The sequence below is a fragment of the Rhagoletis pomonella genome, unplaced genomic scaffold, assembly GCF_013731165.1.
Source record: "Rhagoletis pomonella isolate Grant_MI unplaced genomic scaffold, Rhpom_1.0 Rhpom_scaffold_00008, whole genome shotgun sequence".
Lineage (NCBI taxonomy): Eukaryota > Metazoa > Arthropoda > Insecta > Diptera > Tephritidae > Rhagoletis > Rhagoletis pomonella.
This window is the reverse complement of record NW_023458562.1, coordinates 35,267,920-35,287,231: the sequence shown is the minus strand read 5'-3', so window position 1 is coordinate 35,287,231 and position 19,312 is coordinate 35,267,920. Positions and strand designations below refer to the sequence as shown.

At 31.5% G+C, this 19,312-nt stretch overlaps 3 protein-coding genes across 6 annotated transcripts; 2 read left to right on the top strand and 1 right to left on the bottom strand.

The window, feature by feature from the left end:
• Window positions 1-11,577, bottom strand: LOC118744730 (larval cuticle protein A3A). The gene is made up of 3 exons (XM_036477975.1): window positions 11,366-11,577; window positions 2,423-2,560; window positions 1-473 (listed from the first exon to the last, which is right to left on the bottom strand). The coding sequence occupies exons 1-3, from the start codon at window positions 11,423-11,425 to the stop codon at window positions 243-245; spliced, it is 429 nt and encodes a 142-aa protein (XP_036333868.1). The 5' UTR covers window positions 11,426-11,577; the 3' UTR covers window positions 1-242.
• LOC118744731 lies at window positions 9,001-11,431 on the top strand. 4 transcript variants are annotated; one of them, XM_036477979.1, is made up of 4 exons: window positions 9,001-9,111; window positions 9,241-9,309; window positions 9,453-9,620; window positions 11,111-11,431. In XM_036477979.1, the coding sequence occupies exons 2-4, from the start codon at window positions 9,252-9,254 to the stop codon at window positions 11,212-11,214; spliced, it is 330 nt and encodes a 109-aa protein (XP_036333872.1). In that variant the 5' UTR covers window positions 9,001-9,111; window positions 9,241-9,251; the 3' UTR covers window positions 11,215-11,431. The 4 variants fall into 4 exon arrangements, with proteins under 4 accessions (XP_036333872.1, XP_036333870.1, XP_036333871.1 ...); XM_036477977.1 differs by having other exon boundaries at window positions 9,002-9,111; window positions 9,450-9,620; XM_036477978.1 differs by having other exon boundaries at window positions 9,002-9,120.
• A 4,823-nt stretch (window positions 11,578-16,400) lies between the features above and the next one.
• LOC118744728 (death-associated inhibitor of apoptosis 2) lies at window positions 16,401-18,765 on the top strand. Its single transcript, XM_036477972.1, has 4 exons — window positions 16,401-16,510; window positions 16,728-17,167; window positions 17,236-17,885; window positions 17,972-18,765. The coding sequence occupies exons 1-4, from the start codon at window positions 16,439-16,441 to the stop codon at window positions 18,058-18,060; spliced, it is 1,251 nt and encodes a 416-aa protein (XP_036333865.1). The 5' UTR covers window positions 16,401-16,438; the 3' UTR covers window positions 18,061-18,765.
• The last annotated feature ends 547 nt before the right edge of the window (window positions 18,766-19,312 follow it).

Genomic DNA, 19,312 nt, shown 5'->3' with positions numbered 1-19,312 from the left:
TAAACATATTTTTTCTTTTATTTACTTTTATTCTTCTGCAGAAATCACATTAAATTCAAGTTGTAGCAAAAACAAACAGTTTTTCGTTCTTGTTCTTAATTATCACTACTCCTTACATTTAGTGCAAAAACTACAAAATACAGTAAAATAGTGTAACAAAGCAAGAAGAAGGTATTATCGTAATTTTTTCAGTCTGTTTTCTTAACTAAAATGCTTATAAAGCAATTTGCAAGTCATTCAATTTAATTTAGTCGCGCATCTTTGTAGTGTCTCTCATTGTCGGATTTGTCCAAACGAATAGAGTATGTTGGAATCAATGAACCTTCAACGGTAGCCTCACCATTCTCATCGAACTGTGGTCCATCGCCGATCTCTTGTGTCTCCTCCTTGACTACGCGGTAGCCATTCTCATCGGCCTCATAGTGTACGGTACGCATGACATAGCCATCGCGGTAGGAATACATGCCTTTGACCTGTTGAAAGATGAAAAAAAAAAATGAAAAATTATAAGTCAAGAACAGCTTATTTTAAGATTTGATTTATTGTGTATTCATTATTTTACTGGTAGTCAGTTTTATCACCGTTCTTGTCACCTATTCCTTTTTTTTTTGATCAAATAACCCTAGTACGAACTATGCACCCTATTCGGAGCTGAACTGATAAACTTCCAATACTTTTTCATTACCCTAATTTAAACGCATACAGATACCTTATCGTCCCTTACGGGTATTTGACGTCAGCACAGCACTTTCAAGTGTATTACATGAAATTGAGTGGTTTCAAATGTCATTGCATCTAATTTTTTAGATAAGTCACGGAACGATCGGAATCCATTTCATGTCATCACAACGCATCACATGACTTCAAGTCATATGATATCACATCGCTTCATAAAGTCATATGGTACAAACTGCCCTACCTTGGCTGATGGCCGCTCACCATAACAAATCGGCAATGAGCAAAGTGGGAATTAAAAAATAGTCTTACAAAAAAAAGCTCCTTTGCCTACTTTCATGGTGAAAAGCTGTTTTGACAGAAAACACTTGTTCATATGTATATCATTTTGCTCGCGCTGCTAAAACAGTTGCAATGACCGAGTGTGCAAAGCACACAGATATACTTTATTAAAATTTTAAAAACTTATATTATTTTTCTTTTTTAGTTTAATTTTTTAGACTTTATTGTTTTATAAATAAAAATATATATTTTTTTCATTTAATTTTAAGAAACTTATTTTTTTAAATTAAATTTTTCGATTTTACTATTTTGAAGACAAGAATATTTATTTTAAATTTCATTTAATTTTTAGAAATCTATATTTCACTTAATTTTTGGAAACTTTGTTATTTTATAAATTTTTTTTAATTACATGTTTTGGTTTCTTTGCTTTATAAAAATATTTATTTTAAATTTACTTTAATTTTTATAAATTTATTTTATGTCCCTTTTTTAACTAACTGTTTTTTTTTCATTAAATTTTCTTTAATTTTTAAATTCTATTGTTTTAAAAATAAGTATTTTTTATTTCATTTATTTTTAGGGAACTTATTTTGTCCCTTATTTAATTAACTTCTTTCTCTTTTTAATTATTTTATTTTGTTTTATTGCTTTAAAGACAAAACTATTTGCTTATTTCATTTAATTTTTGGGAACTTATTTTGTTTTTGTTTTTAATTTAGTTTATTTTTTTATTAATTTTTAGATTTTATTATTTAAAACGAAAACTAATTACTTTAAATTTTATTTAATTTTTAGAAAGTTACATATTTTATTTTTAATTATTAGGAACTAGTGTTTTTTCTATTTCAATTTTTTTAAATTTAATTTTAGATTTTATTGGTTTAAAAAAATATTTATTTTAAAATTCATTTAGTTTTTAGAAATTTATATTTTTTCTCTTTTTTAATTAACATTTTTCATTTCTTAACTCAGCACTGTTAAATTTTTAGATTTTACTGTTTTAAAAGTAAAAAAATATATTTTTTTATTTAATTTAGTTTCTAGGAGCTAACTTCTTTTTTTAACGTTTAGATTTTATTGTTTTAAAAATAAAAATATTTTTTTATTCAATTTAATTTTAGGAATTTATTTTGTTTCTTATTTTAATTTATAGATTTTATTGTTTTAAAAAGAAAAGTATTTATTTTAAATTTCATTGAATTTTTAGAAACCTATTTTTTCTTTTCTCGAGTATTAATTTTCCTTGTTTAACTAAGATTTTTTTGTTAACATTTTTTAATTGTTTTTTTAATTCTTATCACTTCTTGGCTCATATCATCGAATCGCATCTAATTAGCTTGTCTCACCTCACTAACCCATTATGAACCGTTTAAGAGTAAAATCAAGTTTGAGCTTCCAGGTCGGTTATTTCTCATACTTAATTTTTGAACTTACTTTAATTTTTTTAAGCTCTCAAACTCACCTTGGTACCATCACGTGTCTCCTCGCGTTGAATAGCGCCATCGTTTATATTGTCTTGAACATTGGAGCCATAGGAATATTGAGCACTTTCATTTTGGATACGTTCCAATTCAGCCTTCTCTTCAGCTGCGGTTTGGTCCTGCAATGTCAAAGCATTTTAAATGAAAAAATGATTACGCATATTATATAAGTATATATATGTATGTAGGTAAATCCATAAATATGTATGCATGTATGAAAAAGTGCTTGCTTGCATTCATATGCCCTTCCCTCATATGTTTCATATGCATGATTGATATTTACCACTTTCGACCTTGTGACACAAAATATACAGCAAGACAAAATCGTAGGTACAATTATACATAAATAAAAGGTAATCAAACCACCAGTTTAAGTTGTGTAAAAACAAATGCGTGCAAAAAAGAAAATATGTACATCCGTTGAACCTGTTATTTAGTATGTTAGTGGGTATGAATAGCTAAACCAGAAGATGCTGATGTGGAAACGGCTTATCTTTCCAAAAAAAAAAAACTTAAATAATAAAAAAAATGGGGACTTATGATGAAAAAGCGGTTAAAAATAAATACAAATAAATGAAGAAACAAAACACTCTAACCAGTTTTCGTGCGAAATTTGCGGCGTTTGCCTTGCGATGATTGAGCGGCATTATTATTATTCCTTGTAAATGATTGGCTAATAACTCACACACCCAGATAATTATTCGCATTGAGATATGTATGCTCTGACATGTTTATTTAAATGAGTTTGTTCATATATTTCTATTTAAAACAGTATTGTGCATTACATAAACAGTTACTCATGAACTTTCGCGAATATATACAACATATACATATTATGTACATTAGACCGTACCACCTTACAAGCAAAAAAAGTACTTTAAAATCCGCCTGTAAATGTCGAAGATATGACGAAAAATATTCGAAATTGCTTTCTTTTCGGTACGGTCTAATGCACCTGCATACATATGCAGATACTTTAATATATCTTTATGGTAGTTTATATTTGATTAATCTAAGCAATGACAAAGATAAATTTATATCCAATATATGTACGGATGTACATATTGTACATATGTATGTATTAGGGCTGTGCGATTAATTGATTACTCAAAATTTTAATTAATCATAAAGTAAATAACTCTATTATTCGATTAATTGGAAATTATGATTACTCAAAAGTTCAGTTACTCGAGTAATCAAGATTTTTGATTAACCAAAAACAAAAATATTTGAGTAATTTGCTTTATGATTAATCAACATTTCGAGTAAAATGAGTAATCAACATTTCAACTCTTTACATATGTATAAAGTAGCTAAAGTTCCTTGATACTTTGAAAACAACGTTTCTGTTTTCAAAAATTTAAACAAAAAATTTTTTTCATATACAGACTGTGAAAAAGAAAATAAGCATTTTCCAAAGCAAACTCTTTTAACGAGCAAAATTATTTTTTTTGAGTAATCATATTTCAAGTAACTCGATTAATCATCGTTTTGAGTAATCAAAATCTTGATTACTCGAGTAATTGATTAACCAAATAATTGATTAACCAACTTGCTCGAGTAATCGAATAATCGCACAGCCCTAGTATGTATATATATACTTGCAAGTATTTACATATGTACTGCCATGCATATGATGTGATGTCACTTACGAAAATACAGTGTGTGATCTTGCAATTCCCATTGTCAAAAAACAAATAATTTCCTACCCAAAAATATTGCTGTCAAAAATAACAGAGACCGAGCATGCACTTTATGTATGATACAAAATAAAAAATTTAATAATTTTGTTTTTAGTTACATAGATACCTTCATTGTTTTGAACAATAAATACCGATAATTTTTCTATTTTTCTGTTTCAAGGTAAAAACAAAGAGCAAAACTTGCCTGAATCCATAGAAGTTTCGAAAAATTTACGAAAGATTTTGAAAAAATTTGGAATTGTATAGAAAACGTTGCGAAAAGTCGTTGAAAAAATGCATAACAAACTAACAAGCAAAATGCCAAAAAATCAATAAAATCGGAAACATTTAATTTTTCATCAATGCTTATAAAATAAAAAAAAAAGAAGTTAAGAAAGCAATTCCGAATAAAAATTACGAAAGAATCTTTTAAAAATCTCTAAATACACACTATATCTAGTATGCCGAACCTCGAATCATTTAATGTTCTTTTTCATCTATTATTTAGGTTAGGCGCGTACGAATGACCCGTACTTCCATTCGGAGGCAGACATGCTCATTGTGAATGCCCTTTTTGAGTATCAGGACGAGGCTTATCGATTATTTTCTCTAAATCTAACTTAGAATTTCGAAATTTTAAATGGTCGATGAAATATTTAAAAGCCTCAAGTATAGCAGAGAATAAGACAAATCTTGAAACACACGAAAAATGTGTCGAGGAAACAAAAAACTAGAAATAGTGATTATTTTTGTTTTTCTTGTACAAAAATCTTCCATAGAGTTCCGAGATTCGGAGAAAACTCGAAAGGTCGGTAAAAAATATTTAAAATCCACAAAATTAGAAAAAAACTCCAGAAAAATTGCAAGAAAATCTTAAAAAAATACAAAAAATTCGTAAGAAAAACTCGAGAAAAGCAGAAAAACCTCGCATCATTTAATTTTTTATTCATACCCATAAAATCAGAAGCAAAAATTATCTAAGAAATAACGATTATTTTTGCCCTTTTCTTTTTTGAGACCAAAATGAAAGGCTAAACATCCCTAAAAATTTGGAAAAAATCCGGATATTCTAAAAAAAAAAAATTGCTCAATCGATGGCCTTTTTATTGCGAAATCTAGGGACAGCTTCTATTTACAATTTCTCATTTAACGTTTTTTATCGAACAGCCAATTGAAATAAGAAGATGATGCTTTTTGATTCCAATTTTCGTCACAGCTTGTCAGATCTGGTTTGTTGGCAAGCCGGTTTCGACGTTTTGCCATCTTCAGCGTAATTTTTCGTTCTTGAAATTCATTTAAAAATACGAGTACATCAAATATTTACTCTAGAAGTGAAAAACAAGTTATTACCCTTGACCACCCTAGAAGTGCTTGTTTTCTGTTGGTAACCACTGTGCGACAGTCGTGTTTAAAAGCAGTTGCTGTTAATTGTTTTATGAGTACTTAAATGCAATATTACTTAAGTTGAATTGAGTCGTATTTTAAATATGTATATACCCAACAAAGCAAAGGAGAGACGATTTTATATAAGTATGTACATAAAACATTTGACAAGTTCGGATAAGCTAAGATCAATTGCGAGCGATCTTGGACAAGTAAACTCAACTAACGGGCCCGAAAGCTTAGATTGGGAAGTTAGAGTAGTTTAATTCTGTGTATGAAAACTCATTTTAAGAGAGTTTCTGAAGCAATACTACTTATCGTATATTTTTCTTCTAGAGGAAAAGGCCTCGCTGTTTTACTTACTATATGGTCTTTATAATCCACTCTACCCGCACATTAGCACTCCAAAAGCTTATGGTTAGGTGGGTAATATTTTTTTTTTTTGTGTGGACTTCATGTCTCTCAAGCATGTGCACAATATGCAAAAACAATTAAGTTAAAAGGTTAGTCTCGAGTTCAAATCACTTGCTAGGAAATGTACAATTTCATGACACGATGCTGTGCCGTAAGGACAAAATAAGAACATTTCTCAATTCAGAGTAAAAACCCGTTCTGGCTTCTGCCCTCAACAGCTCACATTTTCTATCTACATTCATATGCCGATAGCAACTTTTTCAAAATGCTTGAGTCACAGAATTTATGACTTTCACGCAATAGGGAGGGTGGCAAGTGGCTGACTTTCGCATAAATAAGTGGTTAGGAAACCATGAGAGCTTGAAAGCTAATAAACTTAGCCGGGAAAGCAAGAATTAAAAGGCCTATGGTTTTCAAGCTGACACTCAAAAATAGTGAAAAATTAGGACTTTTATGATTTCGAGGTTTCAAATGACTGCGGCATTTTTAACTTAATTCGGCTGACTGCGATATGGGTTTCGGGCTCGATGATTAACGTAATAAGTAAAGGGACTATAGATTTATGTGTCTGGAACACGTTTCGTTAAGAGAATTATTCTTAGACTTTCGTTGCCGTGGAAAAATGAGGTTTAAGATAGTCTAGCTTTGCTATGAGAATAGCGATTTGTTAGGTTTTATCATAGATGATGGACTTAGCTAAAATAAGAAATCGCATGCTACCGTAAAATATTTTTATTTATGAAAATACCTCAAACAGTGCCTTAGAACTGAGACACACATTTTTAGAGGGTTTCTTGGTCTTACCTAATCTGTCTAAAAATCTTTTTCGAAAGACAAATTTTTAGAGGGTTTCTTGGTCTTACCTAATCTGTCTAAAAATCTTTTTAGAAAGAAACTTTTTTTCTATAAAAAAGGAGTGGGGCGTTTACTATTTACAGAAGTATCAGAGATCTATGTATTTTCTCGAAAGTTCTCTGAAAATGACCTATATTGTGTTGTAGCTATGAGTGAAAAGCTTTATTCCACCTCCTCACTCAGCTAGATGTTTTTTCAGGCAAAGTTTTTGGCATCAGGGTGGCTTACAGTAGGTCAGTGTTTGCTCTCGGATGGGCCTACAAAGCCTCCTAAACTCTACATACTCGTCGCCAAAAAAAAGGGGCCGATGAGCTGATTTGAAACAGAGTCGAATCTACAAGGGACTGCAGTTTGCGGTAGATATGAAGGATGAGTTGTTGTTGAATCTTTACAGCTGTTTCCATATAACACTTGGTACCGAGTGCTCTCACTCTATTCGACTGGCACTGAAGCAGGACAGCGCTAATCATTTCAATCAAAAGGTTGAGTCAATTGATTGAATCAAATGCGATTAACGGTCTAGGTACCCGCTATCAGGTGTGCAGCTTGCCTGTCTAGGCTCGGATTAAATTAAAGAAATTTTGATCAAACAATTATGAGGGGTATAATTATACTTGGATATACATACATATGTATGTATGTTTGTATGTACATATATCCGTTCTGATATCTGTATTGTATGTAAATAACCGAAACAGATCTCAAAACAAGTAATCGCAATTAGTTGCAAAAAGATGCGCTGCTTCTGATGGCTTCAAAGAGTAGACCAGCCTACAAACAAGTATATGATGTACATATGTATGTATATGTAGTATGTATGTAAATACGTACCAAGTATTCAATACAGCGTTGCCGTTTTGGTAATTTTTTATCTACACTGCTAATTATTTCCTTCTTTAAAAAATTTCGTGATTTATTTTTTAGTTTTTTAAGTGAAGAACATTCTGCCCTCACACAGGTCAATACAGGCCAATTCTGATTACACTTTAGGAAGTGGCCAGGAAGAGTCTTCGAAGGGAAGGACATTTCTTTTCTGTTTAAACTTGAAAGCAACGATGTGCGTTTCCTTTTTTTTACTCTTACCTTCCTTTTATTAGCTCTGGATGTAACTATGTAATATTGATGCGCCTAAAATATGCAGCGATTTCTATTCTCAAGTTACATACCTGATGACAGTACGAATGGCAATTATAATAGGGAGGTTTTAGTTTTTTAAACTATAATTTTATTTATTTATATGTAAAGACCAGAGCGGCTGCTCTGTAATGCGCTGGCAATCCCTCCAAGCATTGTTTTTTTTGAAATTTTTTCGACAACCTATTGACATAACGATATCTTGGCCAAACTTTGACAAACGTTGATTTTGAGGTGCTGCAGAGTTTGAGCTTTATTCGCATTTGAATGCCTCATAGTCCAACGGCGCTAAATCGAATGATTTCGGTGGGAAAATGACGGTAAATTGTACGCCTGATAATCCTCTGTCGCAAAAAAGCGTTTTCATGACGACCCTCTTAATCAGATCAGATGGATTCAGTGATCTGAGGCTAATGCGGATATAAGAAAATATACAATAATGTACCATAACATAGTCCTAATTTCTGAAAAAATTCGTTTCTTCGGCCAAACTGAAGTTTGAAATTCACAGCAAGCTTTTCTGGTGTTGTGGCATTCAGCGCTTCCGCCGAGATAAAAATTATAACTGAGTAGAGCGATGAAGGCATAAAAAGCGCTGATTGCCTGAAAAGCTTAGTATAGGATTTTAACTTTTTGATATTCGTATCTGATCGTTTCCAGTGTCTTAGGATATATGTACATACATACGTATGTATAAATTAGGGTGGTCTGTAAAAAATATCAACGAAAATTTCAAAATTATAAAAAAAATATATTTAGGGGAAGTAATTTTTTTTTTAAATCGCTACATTTGAAAAAAAAATTCGATAAATTTGTCTTTGTTGTTTTGCGTGGATGCTGATATTTTAAGGACCACACTAATATTTATGATGATATTTTGTAGCAACTAAAAAGACACTGTGGCAACACTGATTTAATTCATTTGTAACTGCTTATACACATTCATACATATGTAACTACACAGTTTCTTACTTACAAACAAAAAAAAAAAAAATAATCATAAAATCCCAAAGTAAGCAAAAAATAAAAAAAAACAAGCCACGTTATTATTTGCAGAGCACAAACATATAAACACGTCGGGCTTGTGTCGCTTTTAAGGTAGTTTTCATTTAATAGCATCGCAGTGAACAACACGTTTCGTCACAACGCATCGACGGTATTTAACATTAACAACAGCAACAATAACAAAAAACTACTATTTGGTAATTTACGTGAGTTGGTTATATCGACGTTTGCAAAGAAAAGAGTCGAAGTGCTAATCGAAAAAAATAAAATAAATTTGCATACAAGAAGTGACTATTTTTTCTCGCTTTGCTACATTTTTTTTGCAGGCGGTGCAACTATGCAAATGTTTGTGTTAATGCTGTTTTTGGCACTCGTAGTGGTGAGCAATGCGCAAAGTATGTGTCCATTTATCGCCTATTTTTTATAAATTTTCCTTAAGCTTTAACTAATAAGGAAACTCCCTTGACTTTTGTGTCGTGTTTCTGTGTTTTTTTTTTTCTCTTCTATTTATTTGTTGCCCTGTTTTTTTGCTTAGTAGGTTGCCCCTCATCAACAAAGGTGCTGACCTGCACGCCCAAATGCAAACAAGACACCGATTGCAGTGCCATTGGTGGCAAGTGTTGCCCGAATTTGTGCAATGAGCGTTCTTGCATACAACGGAATCAATTGGATTTGGGCAGTTCATCTTCTGGTGGCGATAAATATTGTGAGTATAGCTGAACTTTCGTAAAAAAAATTATGTTTTATCATTAGTTTGTCTGCAAAGCTCAAGTGCAGTAGAGAACTTTTTTTGTTGAAAGATTTCAACTTAGAGACGATAGCAATTTTGGTATGAATCTATTTATGACTCTTTTGCAAACGATTAATAATAAAACTGAAATTGTAAGAAAAAAGTTTAGGAATAAATTTTTCGCAAAGTGAAATACATACATACATATTTATTTTGAATTTTTCGGAAATCAAGCAAAATAATATCAAATAAATAAAAATTATTTCTAAGCGTAAAATTTCAAAAAACTGATCATTATTGTATCTCTAATTATTATTTGTTCTACATATGTACAAAGATCTCATGAAAAAATTCACAAACTTCAATACTTCGCTCTTTTGCTATTAAATTTTATCGAAAATTATATAAAAATTATTATTTTTTTTTCTAAATTGGAAACTTTTGTGTTGACTTTTCTCTTTGAAAATTAAAAGTTTAATAAAATTAACAAATGTCACAAACAAAATTTTACATTAACATTTTCATAACATCTAATCTTTTTTGGCAATTAATTTTATTATAAATCTTCAAAATAAAATGATTTCACAAATTTAACATTAAAAATCAAGAATTTTATTAAAATATTTTTTAAATAAAAATTGATTAAAGTTATTTATCCGCGAAATTGAATACTTTTTTATAAACTAATTACACTTTTTTTCATCGAAAACGCGAGAATTTCTAATAAACAGCTGCAACAAAAATTTTTTGCATATTTATTAATATGTTTTATGAATAAATTACACTCTTTCTCATGTGGCAATTTGAAATGGCCAGTAGTAAATAAAAAACTTAAAACAAAAAAAAAATATATTAAAATTATTTTTCACAAAATTTTTGTAATACTTTCGTAACAATCACGAAAATATATGACTTAAATACAAAACAAAAATAAATTTTCAATAAATATATATGTAGATTAATAAAAATACTTTTTACAAGTTGAAAAGAGTGTTACTGATAGCAAAAATAAATAAAAAATACGCAATTTAAAAAAAAAATCCTTACAAATCGTTTAAAGCTGCGAGGCGAGGCACAGCGCATTTACAATGTATCATTCAAAAAATTTTAATTCAAACGCACTCATAGTTATTTGGTTTTTCAATTAAAGATACTAAAATTGTTTAATCGAAGTTAAAAATAAATAAATAACTCAAAACGAATACTTTTACAAAAAAAATCTATAAATTGAAACTAAAAAACAACTTTAACTGAATTTCGTACATTGTGAAAGAGCCCGTTTTTTGTTTTTACGAAAGATCTTTTAGAATATTTAGCAAAAAAACATATTTTATAAATTCAATTGAAAAAAATATATTTACACGCAATTCGCACGGGCGAAATGTTTTTTTTTTTGTTTTTATAGAATATTTTTTAGAATTTTTAGTAAAAAATAATAATTTTTTGTATTAATTTTTCATTTACAGCGAGTTCCAGCTCTGGCGCCTACTGCGGCAACATCAAATGCAACCCTCAGGAGAAATGCCAAGTGGATCGTTCGACCAAACGTCAAAAATGCGTCAGAACTTGAATCTCCCGCCCAAAGCACAATTAATGGATTTTTTAAAAATACTGTAATATTAAGCAAGCAAGCACATTTTTCTTTTACTTACATGCTTATTTATTTATGTAGTTATGAGTATGCATTAATGTACTACTTATATGTATGTATATTCACTTACAAGTGGCGCCGCTACGACGAATTGCACTAAAAGGCAAGCGATCAAAATAAATTTCAGCATTTTGAATTTGGTAGTTTTTTTCTTAACGGTTTTCTGCTTTCACACAAGAAAGAGTTTTTCTTCCTTTATTTAAAATGGTAAATGCACTTTTTTTTTACTTTTATGTACGTTTGGCGCACGCGCGTATTTCAAGACTAACCACTGTGCGCAGATATCTTTTGCTTTTATAGCAAAAGTGTGACATGCTACATACAAGCTGTGAATTTAGTAAGAGTAGTTTCTGTACACATCTCAGCATCGCGACTACATATGTACATATTTATGCAGATATTTCGATATTCAAGGGCCACACCAAATCGTTCGGTGAGTGATGTCGTCGTCAGTAGTTGTACATACATATGTGGATCCGCCGAAGATTGGCTAGGCGTGGTGTGTAGTGGCTAGCTTCTGGCGTGCAAGATCGCCAGAAGATACAGGTTACAATTTCTACATACTCGTATGTTGCCACAATTAACAGTTCATACAATAAAAGACACACTGAACTGCAAGTGGTTTTTGTTTTTTTACGGGCAAGTAAGCCGTGCTGCGTGTAAATTAAGTTAGTGGTGCTTACGCGTATAATTGACTTCCCATCTCGCTTACTACAGCTTTTTTTATAAAATATTTCTTCTTTTCACATTTAAGCATGTCTTTAGACTTTCATTGGCACAGAAGTATTATGCAATGACTTCACACTTAAATAAATCTAGTAATACCCGTTATAAGCACTGAATGACAGAAGAAGAGTACGAAAAAGTTTTCCGTAGGTGACACAACACAATCTCCGGCTACTTTAGAACGGGCATTAGCTGGCTGTACATTAATGTCAATATAACTTATGAAGAAAAAAAAAAATTATTTTAGTGGGCATACCAAAAAATGCTTAGAATTGATTTTGGAGCGAGTTTTATGTTTTTTTTTATACATACATATTTACAGTAAAATTAAATGTTGGTTCGAAGATATAGACCAGTTTCTAAAGAGGATAGAAAGTAAAAAATATACAAGGGTCATCAACAAAATCATCGTATTGGAAGGTGGCTAGGTTTTCATACACTTATTTGATGATATTATGCAGAGAAGTGTATGTATGTACATTAGACTGCGTCACCAAAAAAAATGCCACCACCACCAGGATTATAAAATATATTACATTTGAAGACTTCGCTATTTTCAACGGAATCGTAATAATGAGATTTTTAATGCTTTTTTTTTACTTTTTTCAAAGATTGATTTACGAAATTGAAACGATTTATTTAGGGCCAAAACTATTCTGATTTAGACTCATACCGAAAGGTATTTTCCCAATATTTTTATTTATGTGCAAAAAAAAAAGTCATTCGTGTCACAAGTTTCTTTTTTTCAAATACCAACACATCTTAATTCAACTTTGAATGGTGTTCGTTCATCCTACCTTTCTCTTTCATCCTTTGAATGAGTTTATTAGCAAAGAAATAAAAAGGGTGAGAAAGTACCTTTCCAATGCTACCTCACAAGTCTAAATCGGAAGAGCTTAGGTGCAGTTATTCAAGTTTTCTTATACCAATCTTTGAAAAAAAGTTAAAAAACAGCATCAAAAATCTTATTATTACGATTCCGTTAAACATTTTTTTAAATTTGTTAAACATATTTTTATGCAACTTTTTTAAGCTCAAACCGTTTTGAGGGAATTTAAAAAAAAAAAAATCTTTAAGAAACTATTTTTATTCATAAAAAAACTCCATTTTTGGAGGTATTTTCAAATCGGTCCAGCTCGCTTAAATCTTTATATTGTTCCGAAATATTTTGGTGGAGGTCTTAAAATATAATAGATTTTATAATTCCGATGGAAAAACAGTACCGATTTTTTTTTTGTATGGGGAGTGATGCAGTCTAATGTGCATATATAGTTTTAATTAGGGCTGTGCGATTAATTGATTACTCAAAATTTTAATTAATCATAAAGTAAATAACTCAATTATTCGATTAATTGGAAATTATGATTACTCAAAAGTTCAGTTACTCGAGTAATCAAGATTTTTGATTAACCAAAAAAAAAAATATTTGAGTAATTTGCTTTATGATTAATCAACATTTCGAGTAAAATGAGTAATCAACATTTCAACTCTTTACATATGTATGAAGTAGTTAAAGTTCCTTGATACTTTGAAAACAACGTTTCTGTTTTCAAAAATTAAAACGAAAATTTTTTTTCATATACAGAATGTAAAAAAGAAAATAAAAATTTTCCAAAGCAAACTCTTTTAACGAGCAAAATTATTTTTTTGAGTAATCATATTTCAAGTAACTCGATTAATCATCGTTTTGAGTAATCAAAATCTTGATTACTCGAGTAATTGATTAACCGAATAATTGATTAACCAACTTGCTCGAGTAATCGAATAATCGCACAGCCCTAGTTTTAATACAAATTTGTAAATATAAATTAATCCACTCGCGTGCCAAATGCTTTAAATTTGTTGGTTAACTTTTACATAAACAAATACAGACATGTACATATACATATGTATATGCACATATGTACATACATACGTGTTTGTCCCGAATTTCAACTGAACTTACTTATTTTGACAGGTATTTTGTAAGTCAATGTTAGAAATTTGCATACAAAAATACCAGCATCGTCTTTCCGCTTGCTTTTGTCTATTAATTTTCCTTTTTGTTTAATCATAATAAGCATTGTGCAACTTGTCAAACGCCCGTTAGCTTAAAAATTAGCATATGCAGATAAACATGTATGTACATATAACACACACACCCATAGAGAAATACATTAAAAATGTTGAAATTTCCTCAAGGTCGAAACTCATCGGGATGCACATACATGCACATATGTATTTATACTCTAAAATTTCAGCATAACAACCACGCTACTCCTGTTTTTCGTTGTTTTTTTTTTGTTTTTTTTTTCAATTTCTTGGCTGACCCAACTCTGCAGGTGCATAAAGTGATTACTTATACATATGCATTTATACATGGATGTAGATATGCATGTACATATGTACATATTAGCATATTCGCATCTCTTCGATGTTGCCCGGGATGATATTTAGTATTAAAAAAGATCACTAAATAAATTCACATTTCAGCTAATGATGGCTCAAACCGGCTTTAAACAGCTAGTGCTAGTTTTGCTTTTACCAAAAAAAAAAAAAAAAAAAAACTCGTAAGGTTACTTGTTTGTATTAATGTTAAACTCGAAACTCACTTAAAAGGAAACATATGTACATCAATCGGACAAAATTCTTTTTAACGACTGATGATTGTAAAAGGCACACTTTAAAATACAGAAGTACGTTCGTATGGAAAAGTAGCTTATGGTCGAAAGGCTGGCTTTAGTATAATGCGGCATTCCCTTTATTCTTTAAACGACAAAGAATTTTTTGATGAGACTGATCGGAACTCTATTTCTTGCACGTTTATTTGCCAAAAGTTCTTCAATGGCTCAACGCCAGAGTCATTCACAATCGTATGCTGCGAATGCCGATTTATACTAAAGCCAGCCTTTCGACATAAGCTACTTTTCTATACGAACACAGATATGTACTATCGACTGCTGAGTGGAAAATCTACCTATCTGGGCAGCCAGTTCGAAAACGCCCTATCTCAAAAAACTTTCCTTTCAAAAACGCCCTATCTCAGCTGCCGATTTAAAAACGCCCTATATCAGCACATTTTCAATACATTTTGAAGTAAGATAGGGCATTTTTGAACCGAACTCTGAGATAGGGTGTTTTTCAATAAAATTCTGAAATAGGGCGTTCTTGAAAAGTTATTTGAGATAGAGCGTTTTCGAATTGGCTGCCGAGATAGGTCGATCTTCCACTCAGCAGTCGATATACTTTTACTATTTTCGTTTTTCATGTTCACTGCAGCTTTGATTTTAATACATACCGTTTTTTAACAATTAAACAAATAAATAAAAAATATATAAATCTTCAAATATGTACATCGCTTAATGCTTTAAGAAGTTACATATATAAATTTCAATTAGAATCTTTTGTAAAAGAATTAAGCTACATACCTGGCTTTTTGAGGTCAATTAAACGGCGGAAAGCTACTAACCTTTGCTACTGTTGTTAATGCCCGTATTGCTTTATAGCACATTGCTTAAATAGTAGTTGTAATAGTTAAAACATTAAATAAAAACGTGTAGTAAATGACCCAGCGTACAACGCTGGGCCGGATACAAAACCAGAAGTTCCGCTGACGGACCACCGAAAATGATTTGCACAGATTTCACATATTTCCGGTTGGCTGAAGTATGCAGAATTTCCGTCAAATAATTGGACACACACACACTTTCACGTTTGCAAGGCTTTGATGTTAAACATTTAATTACGCGCACTAAAATTCACTAACCGATCATACTTATCACACACACTTTCATTTAAACAGTTTTTAAAGCTTATATTTCACTAAAATAAAATGTATAATTGCAAATTTTCACTGCCTAGCGCGCACTTTTTTGCGAATACGCCAAGTTGTAACTGTCTAAAGCAGAGTTGCCAGTACGAAGTTCACGACGAAGATTTGTCTCCAACTTCACAACAAAAGTTAAAATTTAGTTATAAATAGTTCGGGATTGTATTACATAATTGAAGTAGAAATCAGCTTTCTAATAAAAATTAAAATTCCGCAACAGATTTGATAATTTCAACAAGTGCGCAGAAATTTTACTTTTGATACGAAAAGCAACACTTCGGACTCCTAAAATAGTGGTGCGTGATGAGAAAATAACGCTGTAACAAGTAGATCGAGTACTTGTATCCAATAATTAGACCTTGTTAATACAATGCGAAATTTGTGTAGCAAATTTTACTATTTCATCCATTTGCTGATATGAATTAAGCAAAAAAAGATGCTAATTCCAATATAAAGGCTTAATTATTATATTAACACCCACATTCGTACTTGCGAATAGCACCGAACCGGTTGCTTCGAAGGTGAGTACCTTAATTCGTTTGTGGTATTTCACATTCCTACTCCTAAAATTTGGATTTTTATTTAGAAAAGTAAAATATTTGGATTACGATGGAAGAGACTGTTGATGAAAGTGATTATTTACTAGAATGGAAAAGGTTGGCGACGTTTAAAAACTGGCCTGTAAGTAATGTAATAGAAACGCGCTGTGTGGCAGTCATCTTTAAATAAAGAAAATTATCAACTGTGTTGAAATATCAGTGTACTATATTTAGTTTACTCATTAGTGAAAAACTACATATTTGTGTGTTTGTTTATCCATTGAAATGCGCAGTGTTAATTAATTTCTTATATTCTATGAAGTTTTCCTTTAATATTATACTCTGCTCATCTAACCTAGAATCCCAATATCTCACCGCAATCGCTGGCAAAAGCAGGTTTTTACTATTTAAACCGTTCGGATCAAGTGAAATGTGCCTGGTGCAAAGGCATAATTGCTAAGTGGGAGGAACAAGACGACGCCTTTGAGGAGCACAAACGCTTCTTTCCCGAATGCCCACGCGTGCAATTGGGTCCACACATAGAGATGTCGAGCAATGGCATACGTGATTTGGGCATACAACAGATTTCTCCACCGAAAAAGCCAAAATTTTCCTCATTAGACTCGCGGCTCCGGACATACACCGATTGGCCAATTCCAGACATACAACAGCCCGAGGCGTTAGCACAAGCTGGCCTCTATTATCAGAACGTTGACGACCAAGTGCGCTGTTTTCATTGTAATATTGGATTGCGCTCGTGGCAACGCGAAGATGATCCATGGTTTGAACATGCCAAGTGGTAAATTCATTTCAATTGAAAACTTTAAACTGCATTTAATTCAAATTTTATTTTAATGGTATCTAAAGGTTTCCCCAATGTCAATTCGTGCGCCTAGTGAAAGGTGCGAGTTACATTCAGCATGTGCAGGAGTTGACACGGCAATGTGGCCATCAGCTACATAGCGAGATGACAATTGATGAAGCTATGAGTACAGCACCAGTGCTACAGGCCTTGGAAATAGGTATCGATGGCGGTTCTATACGAAATGCAACGCAAAGGCAACTTTTGGCTGTTGGACGGCCTTATGACACAGTTGAAGATCTAATACAAGCAGTATTTTGTGATCCAGAAGATGCTGAATCAAATGCAAGTAGACAGTGCACCGAAAGCTTGAGAGCTTCTTTGGAACAAGATGTATCACGTTTAATAAATATAATGGATGAAACATTGAATGCGAATAATGTTCAAAATCAGCATTTTGTAAATGAAATGAATACACCCAGCTGTTCAGCTGCAGTAACAAATTCATTGCATGCGGAAAATATTGATGATAACATACAAATGGCGGCTAATGCTGATAAAAGTGTAATTGTAAGCACCGAAAAAACTACTGAACCATCGTTAAGTAGAACGCTGTCGCTGGAAGAGGAAAATCGAAAACTGAAAGACGCACGTTTATGCAAAGTGTGTCTGGATGAGGAGGTTGGCGTAGTATTTTTGCCATGTGGACATTTGGGTAATTACATATTCTTATTGAAGAGCTTTTTTGGGATTCGTTGCGCTGATTTCCCTTTTATTACGTTATTTTTTTTTTTCTTATAGTCACCTGCGTACAGTGCGCGCCAGGCGTCGGTCAATGTCCCATGTGTCGCGCAGATATTAAAGGTTTTGTTCGCACTTACCTATCATAAATGGTGGAACATTCACAATTTATTTCCTGTCACAGTGTTATATTAATTTATTATATCATGTAGTCCAAGGCAAATTCATATAAGGTGGTGTTACCAGAGTAGCTGACTTCAAGGCGAATTGTGCTGATGGTCAAAATGATGAGCTTGTTGTGTTTGGATGGTCATTTTGCTTATAATTTGTTAGTGTCGTTTTTTTTTTGTGCGCCGCTATAACCTTATATGAATTCGCCTTGATGTAGTCGATATAAAACATGCGTTTGTACATGCAAACATAAATACAAGTACATACATATATGAATGTTACTACATAGGTTCGAACGGTAAGGCACGTTTTGTCGTAATAATTTTACATATATAGATAATGTTACAAAAAAGAAAGCTTTTTACTTATTACTGTACGATAAACACAAAACTATTGTTTAAATGGTATGTAGTAACATACATACCTATCTACCTTGCAACAAATCAAATAATGTAGTTTGTTATGTTTTTAGGACTTTTAGAAAGTCAAATGAAATTAATTTTCATAAAAATCGAATGTAATTTAACGAAATGATGTGTTTTTTCTTTAGTGTGTATTTCATGTGAAAATAAAAAGGTTACAAATTATATACATAAATACTGTATGTTTTATAAAATATGCGAACTTATTTAAATTGCTTTCCGTAAATTTTTTTATTGTATAAGCTCACTGCTTATTATATAGTTATCTGTTCATGTGATCTGTATTTTATTGTTTTAAACTGAATAAAACTATAACCAGATAACCCAAATTGCAAGAAGGCTTATTGAGCTACTTTGTTAGAATTAATGTAAGTAAATCCCTCTTATCGAGTGTTATTGTAGTTCACCACGGTGTTTTTTGTTTCAGAAAAAAAAAAACTTAATCGTGAAATACAGTTGTCCGAAAACAGTATTTTAGAACTTATTGTTTAACATTGTAGCAAATAACTTTATTAAGCCTCTCATTCCATCAATTCGCCTAAATGTAGACAACTTTTCTCGTGCGATTTCGTAGAATACATGTTCAGGAAGCGTTTTTACTAACACATATTCATTTCGGGCATTTGCTGCAAATCGTACAATTTGAAATTGGTGCGATTTGCAAAATATTTTTTTTTTTTTATTTGTAATGCAAGTAATAAATGTTTCAAATAGAAACTGCTAGAAACACTAATTTTGCCGTTTTGTTAAGAGTTCTCAGAAATAAGTTTTTAACTCGCACCGATTTCAAATCGTACAATTTGCGGCA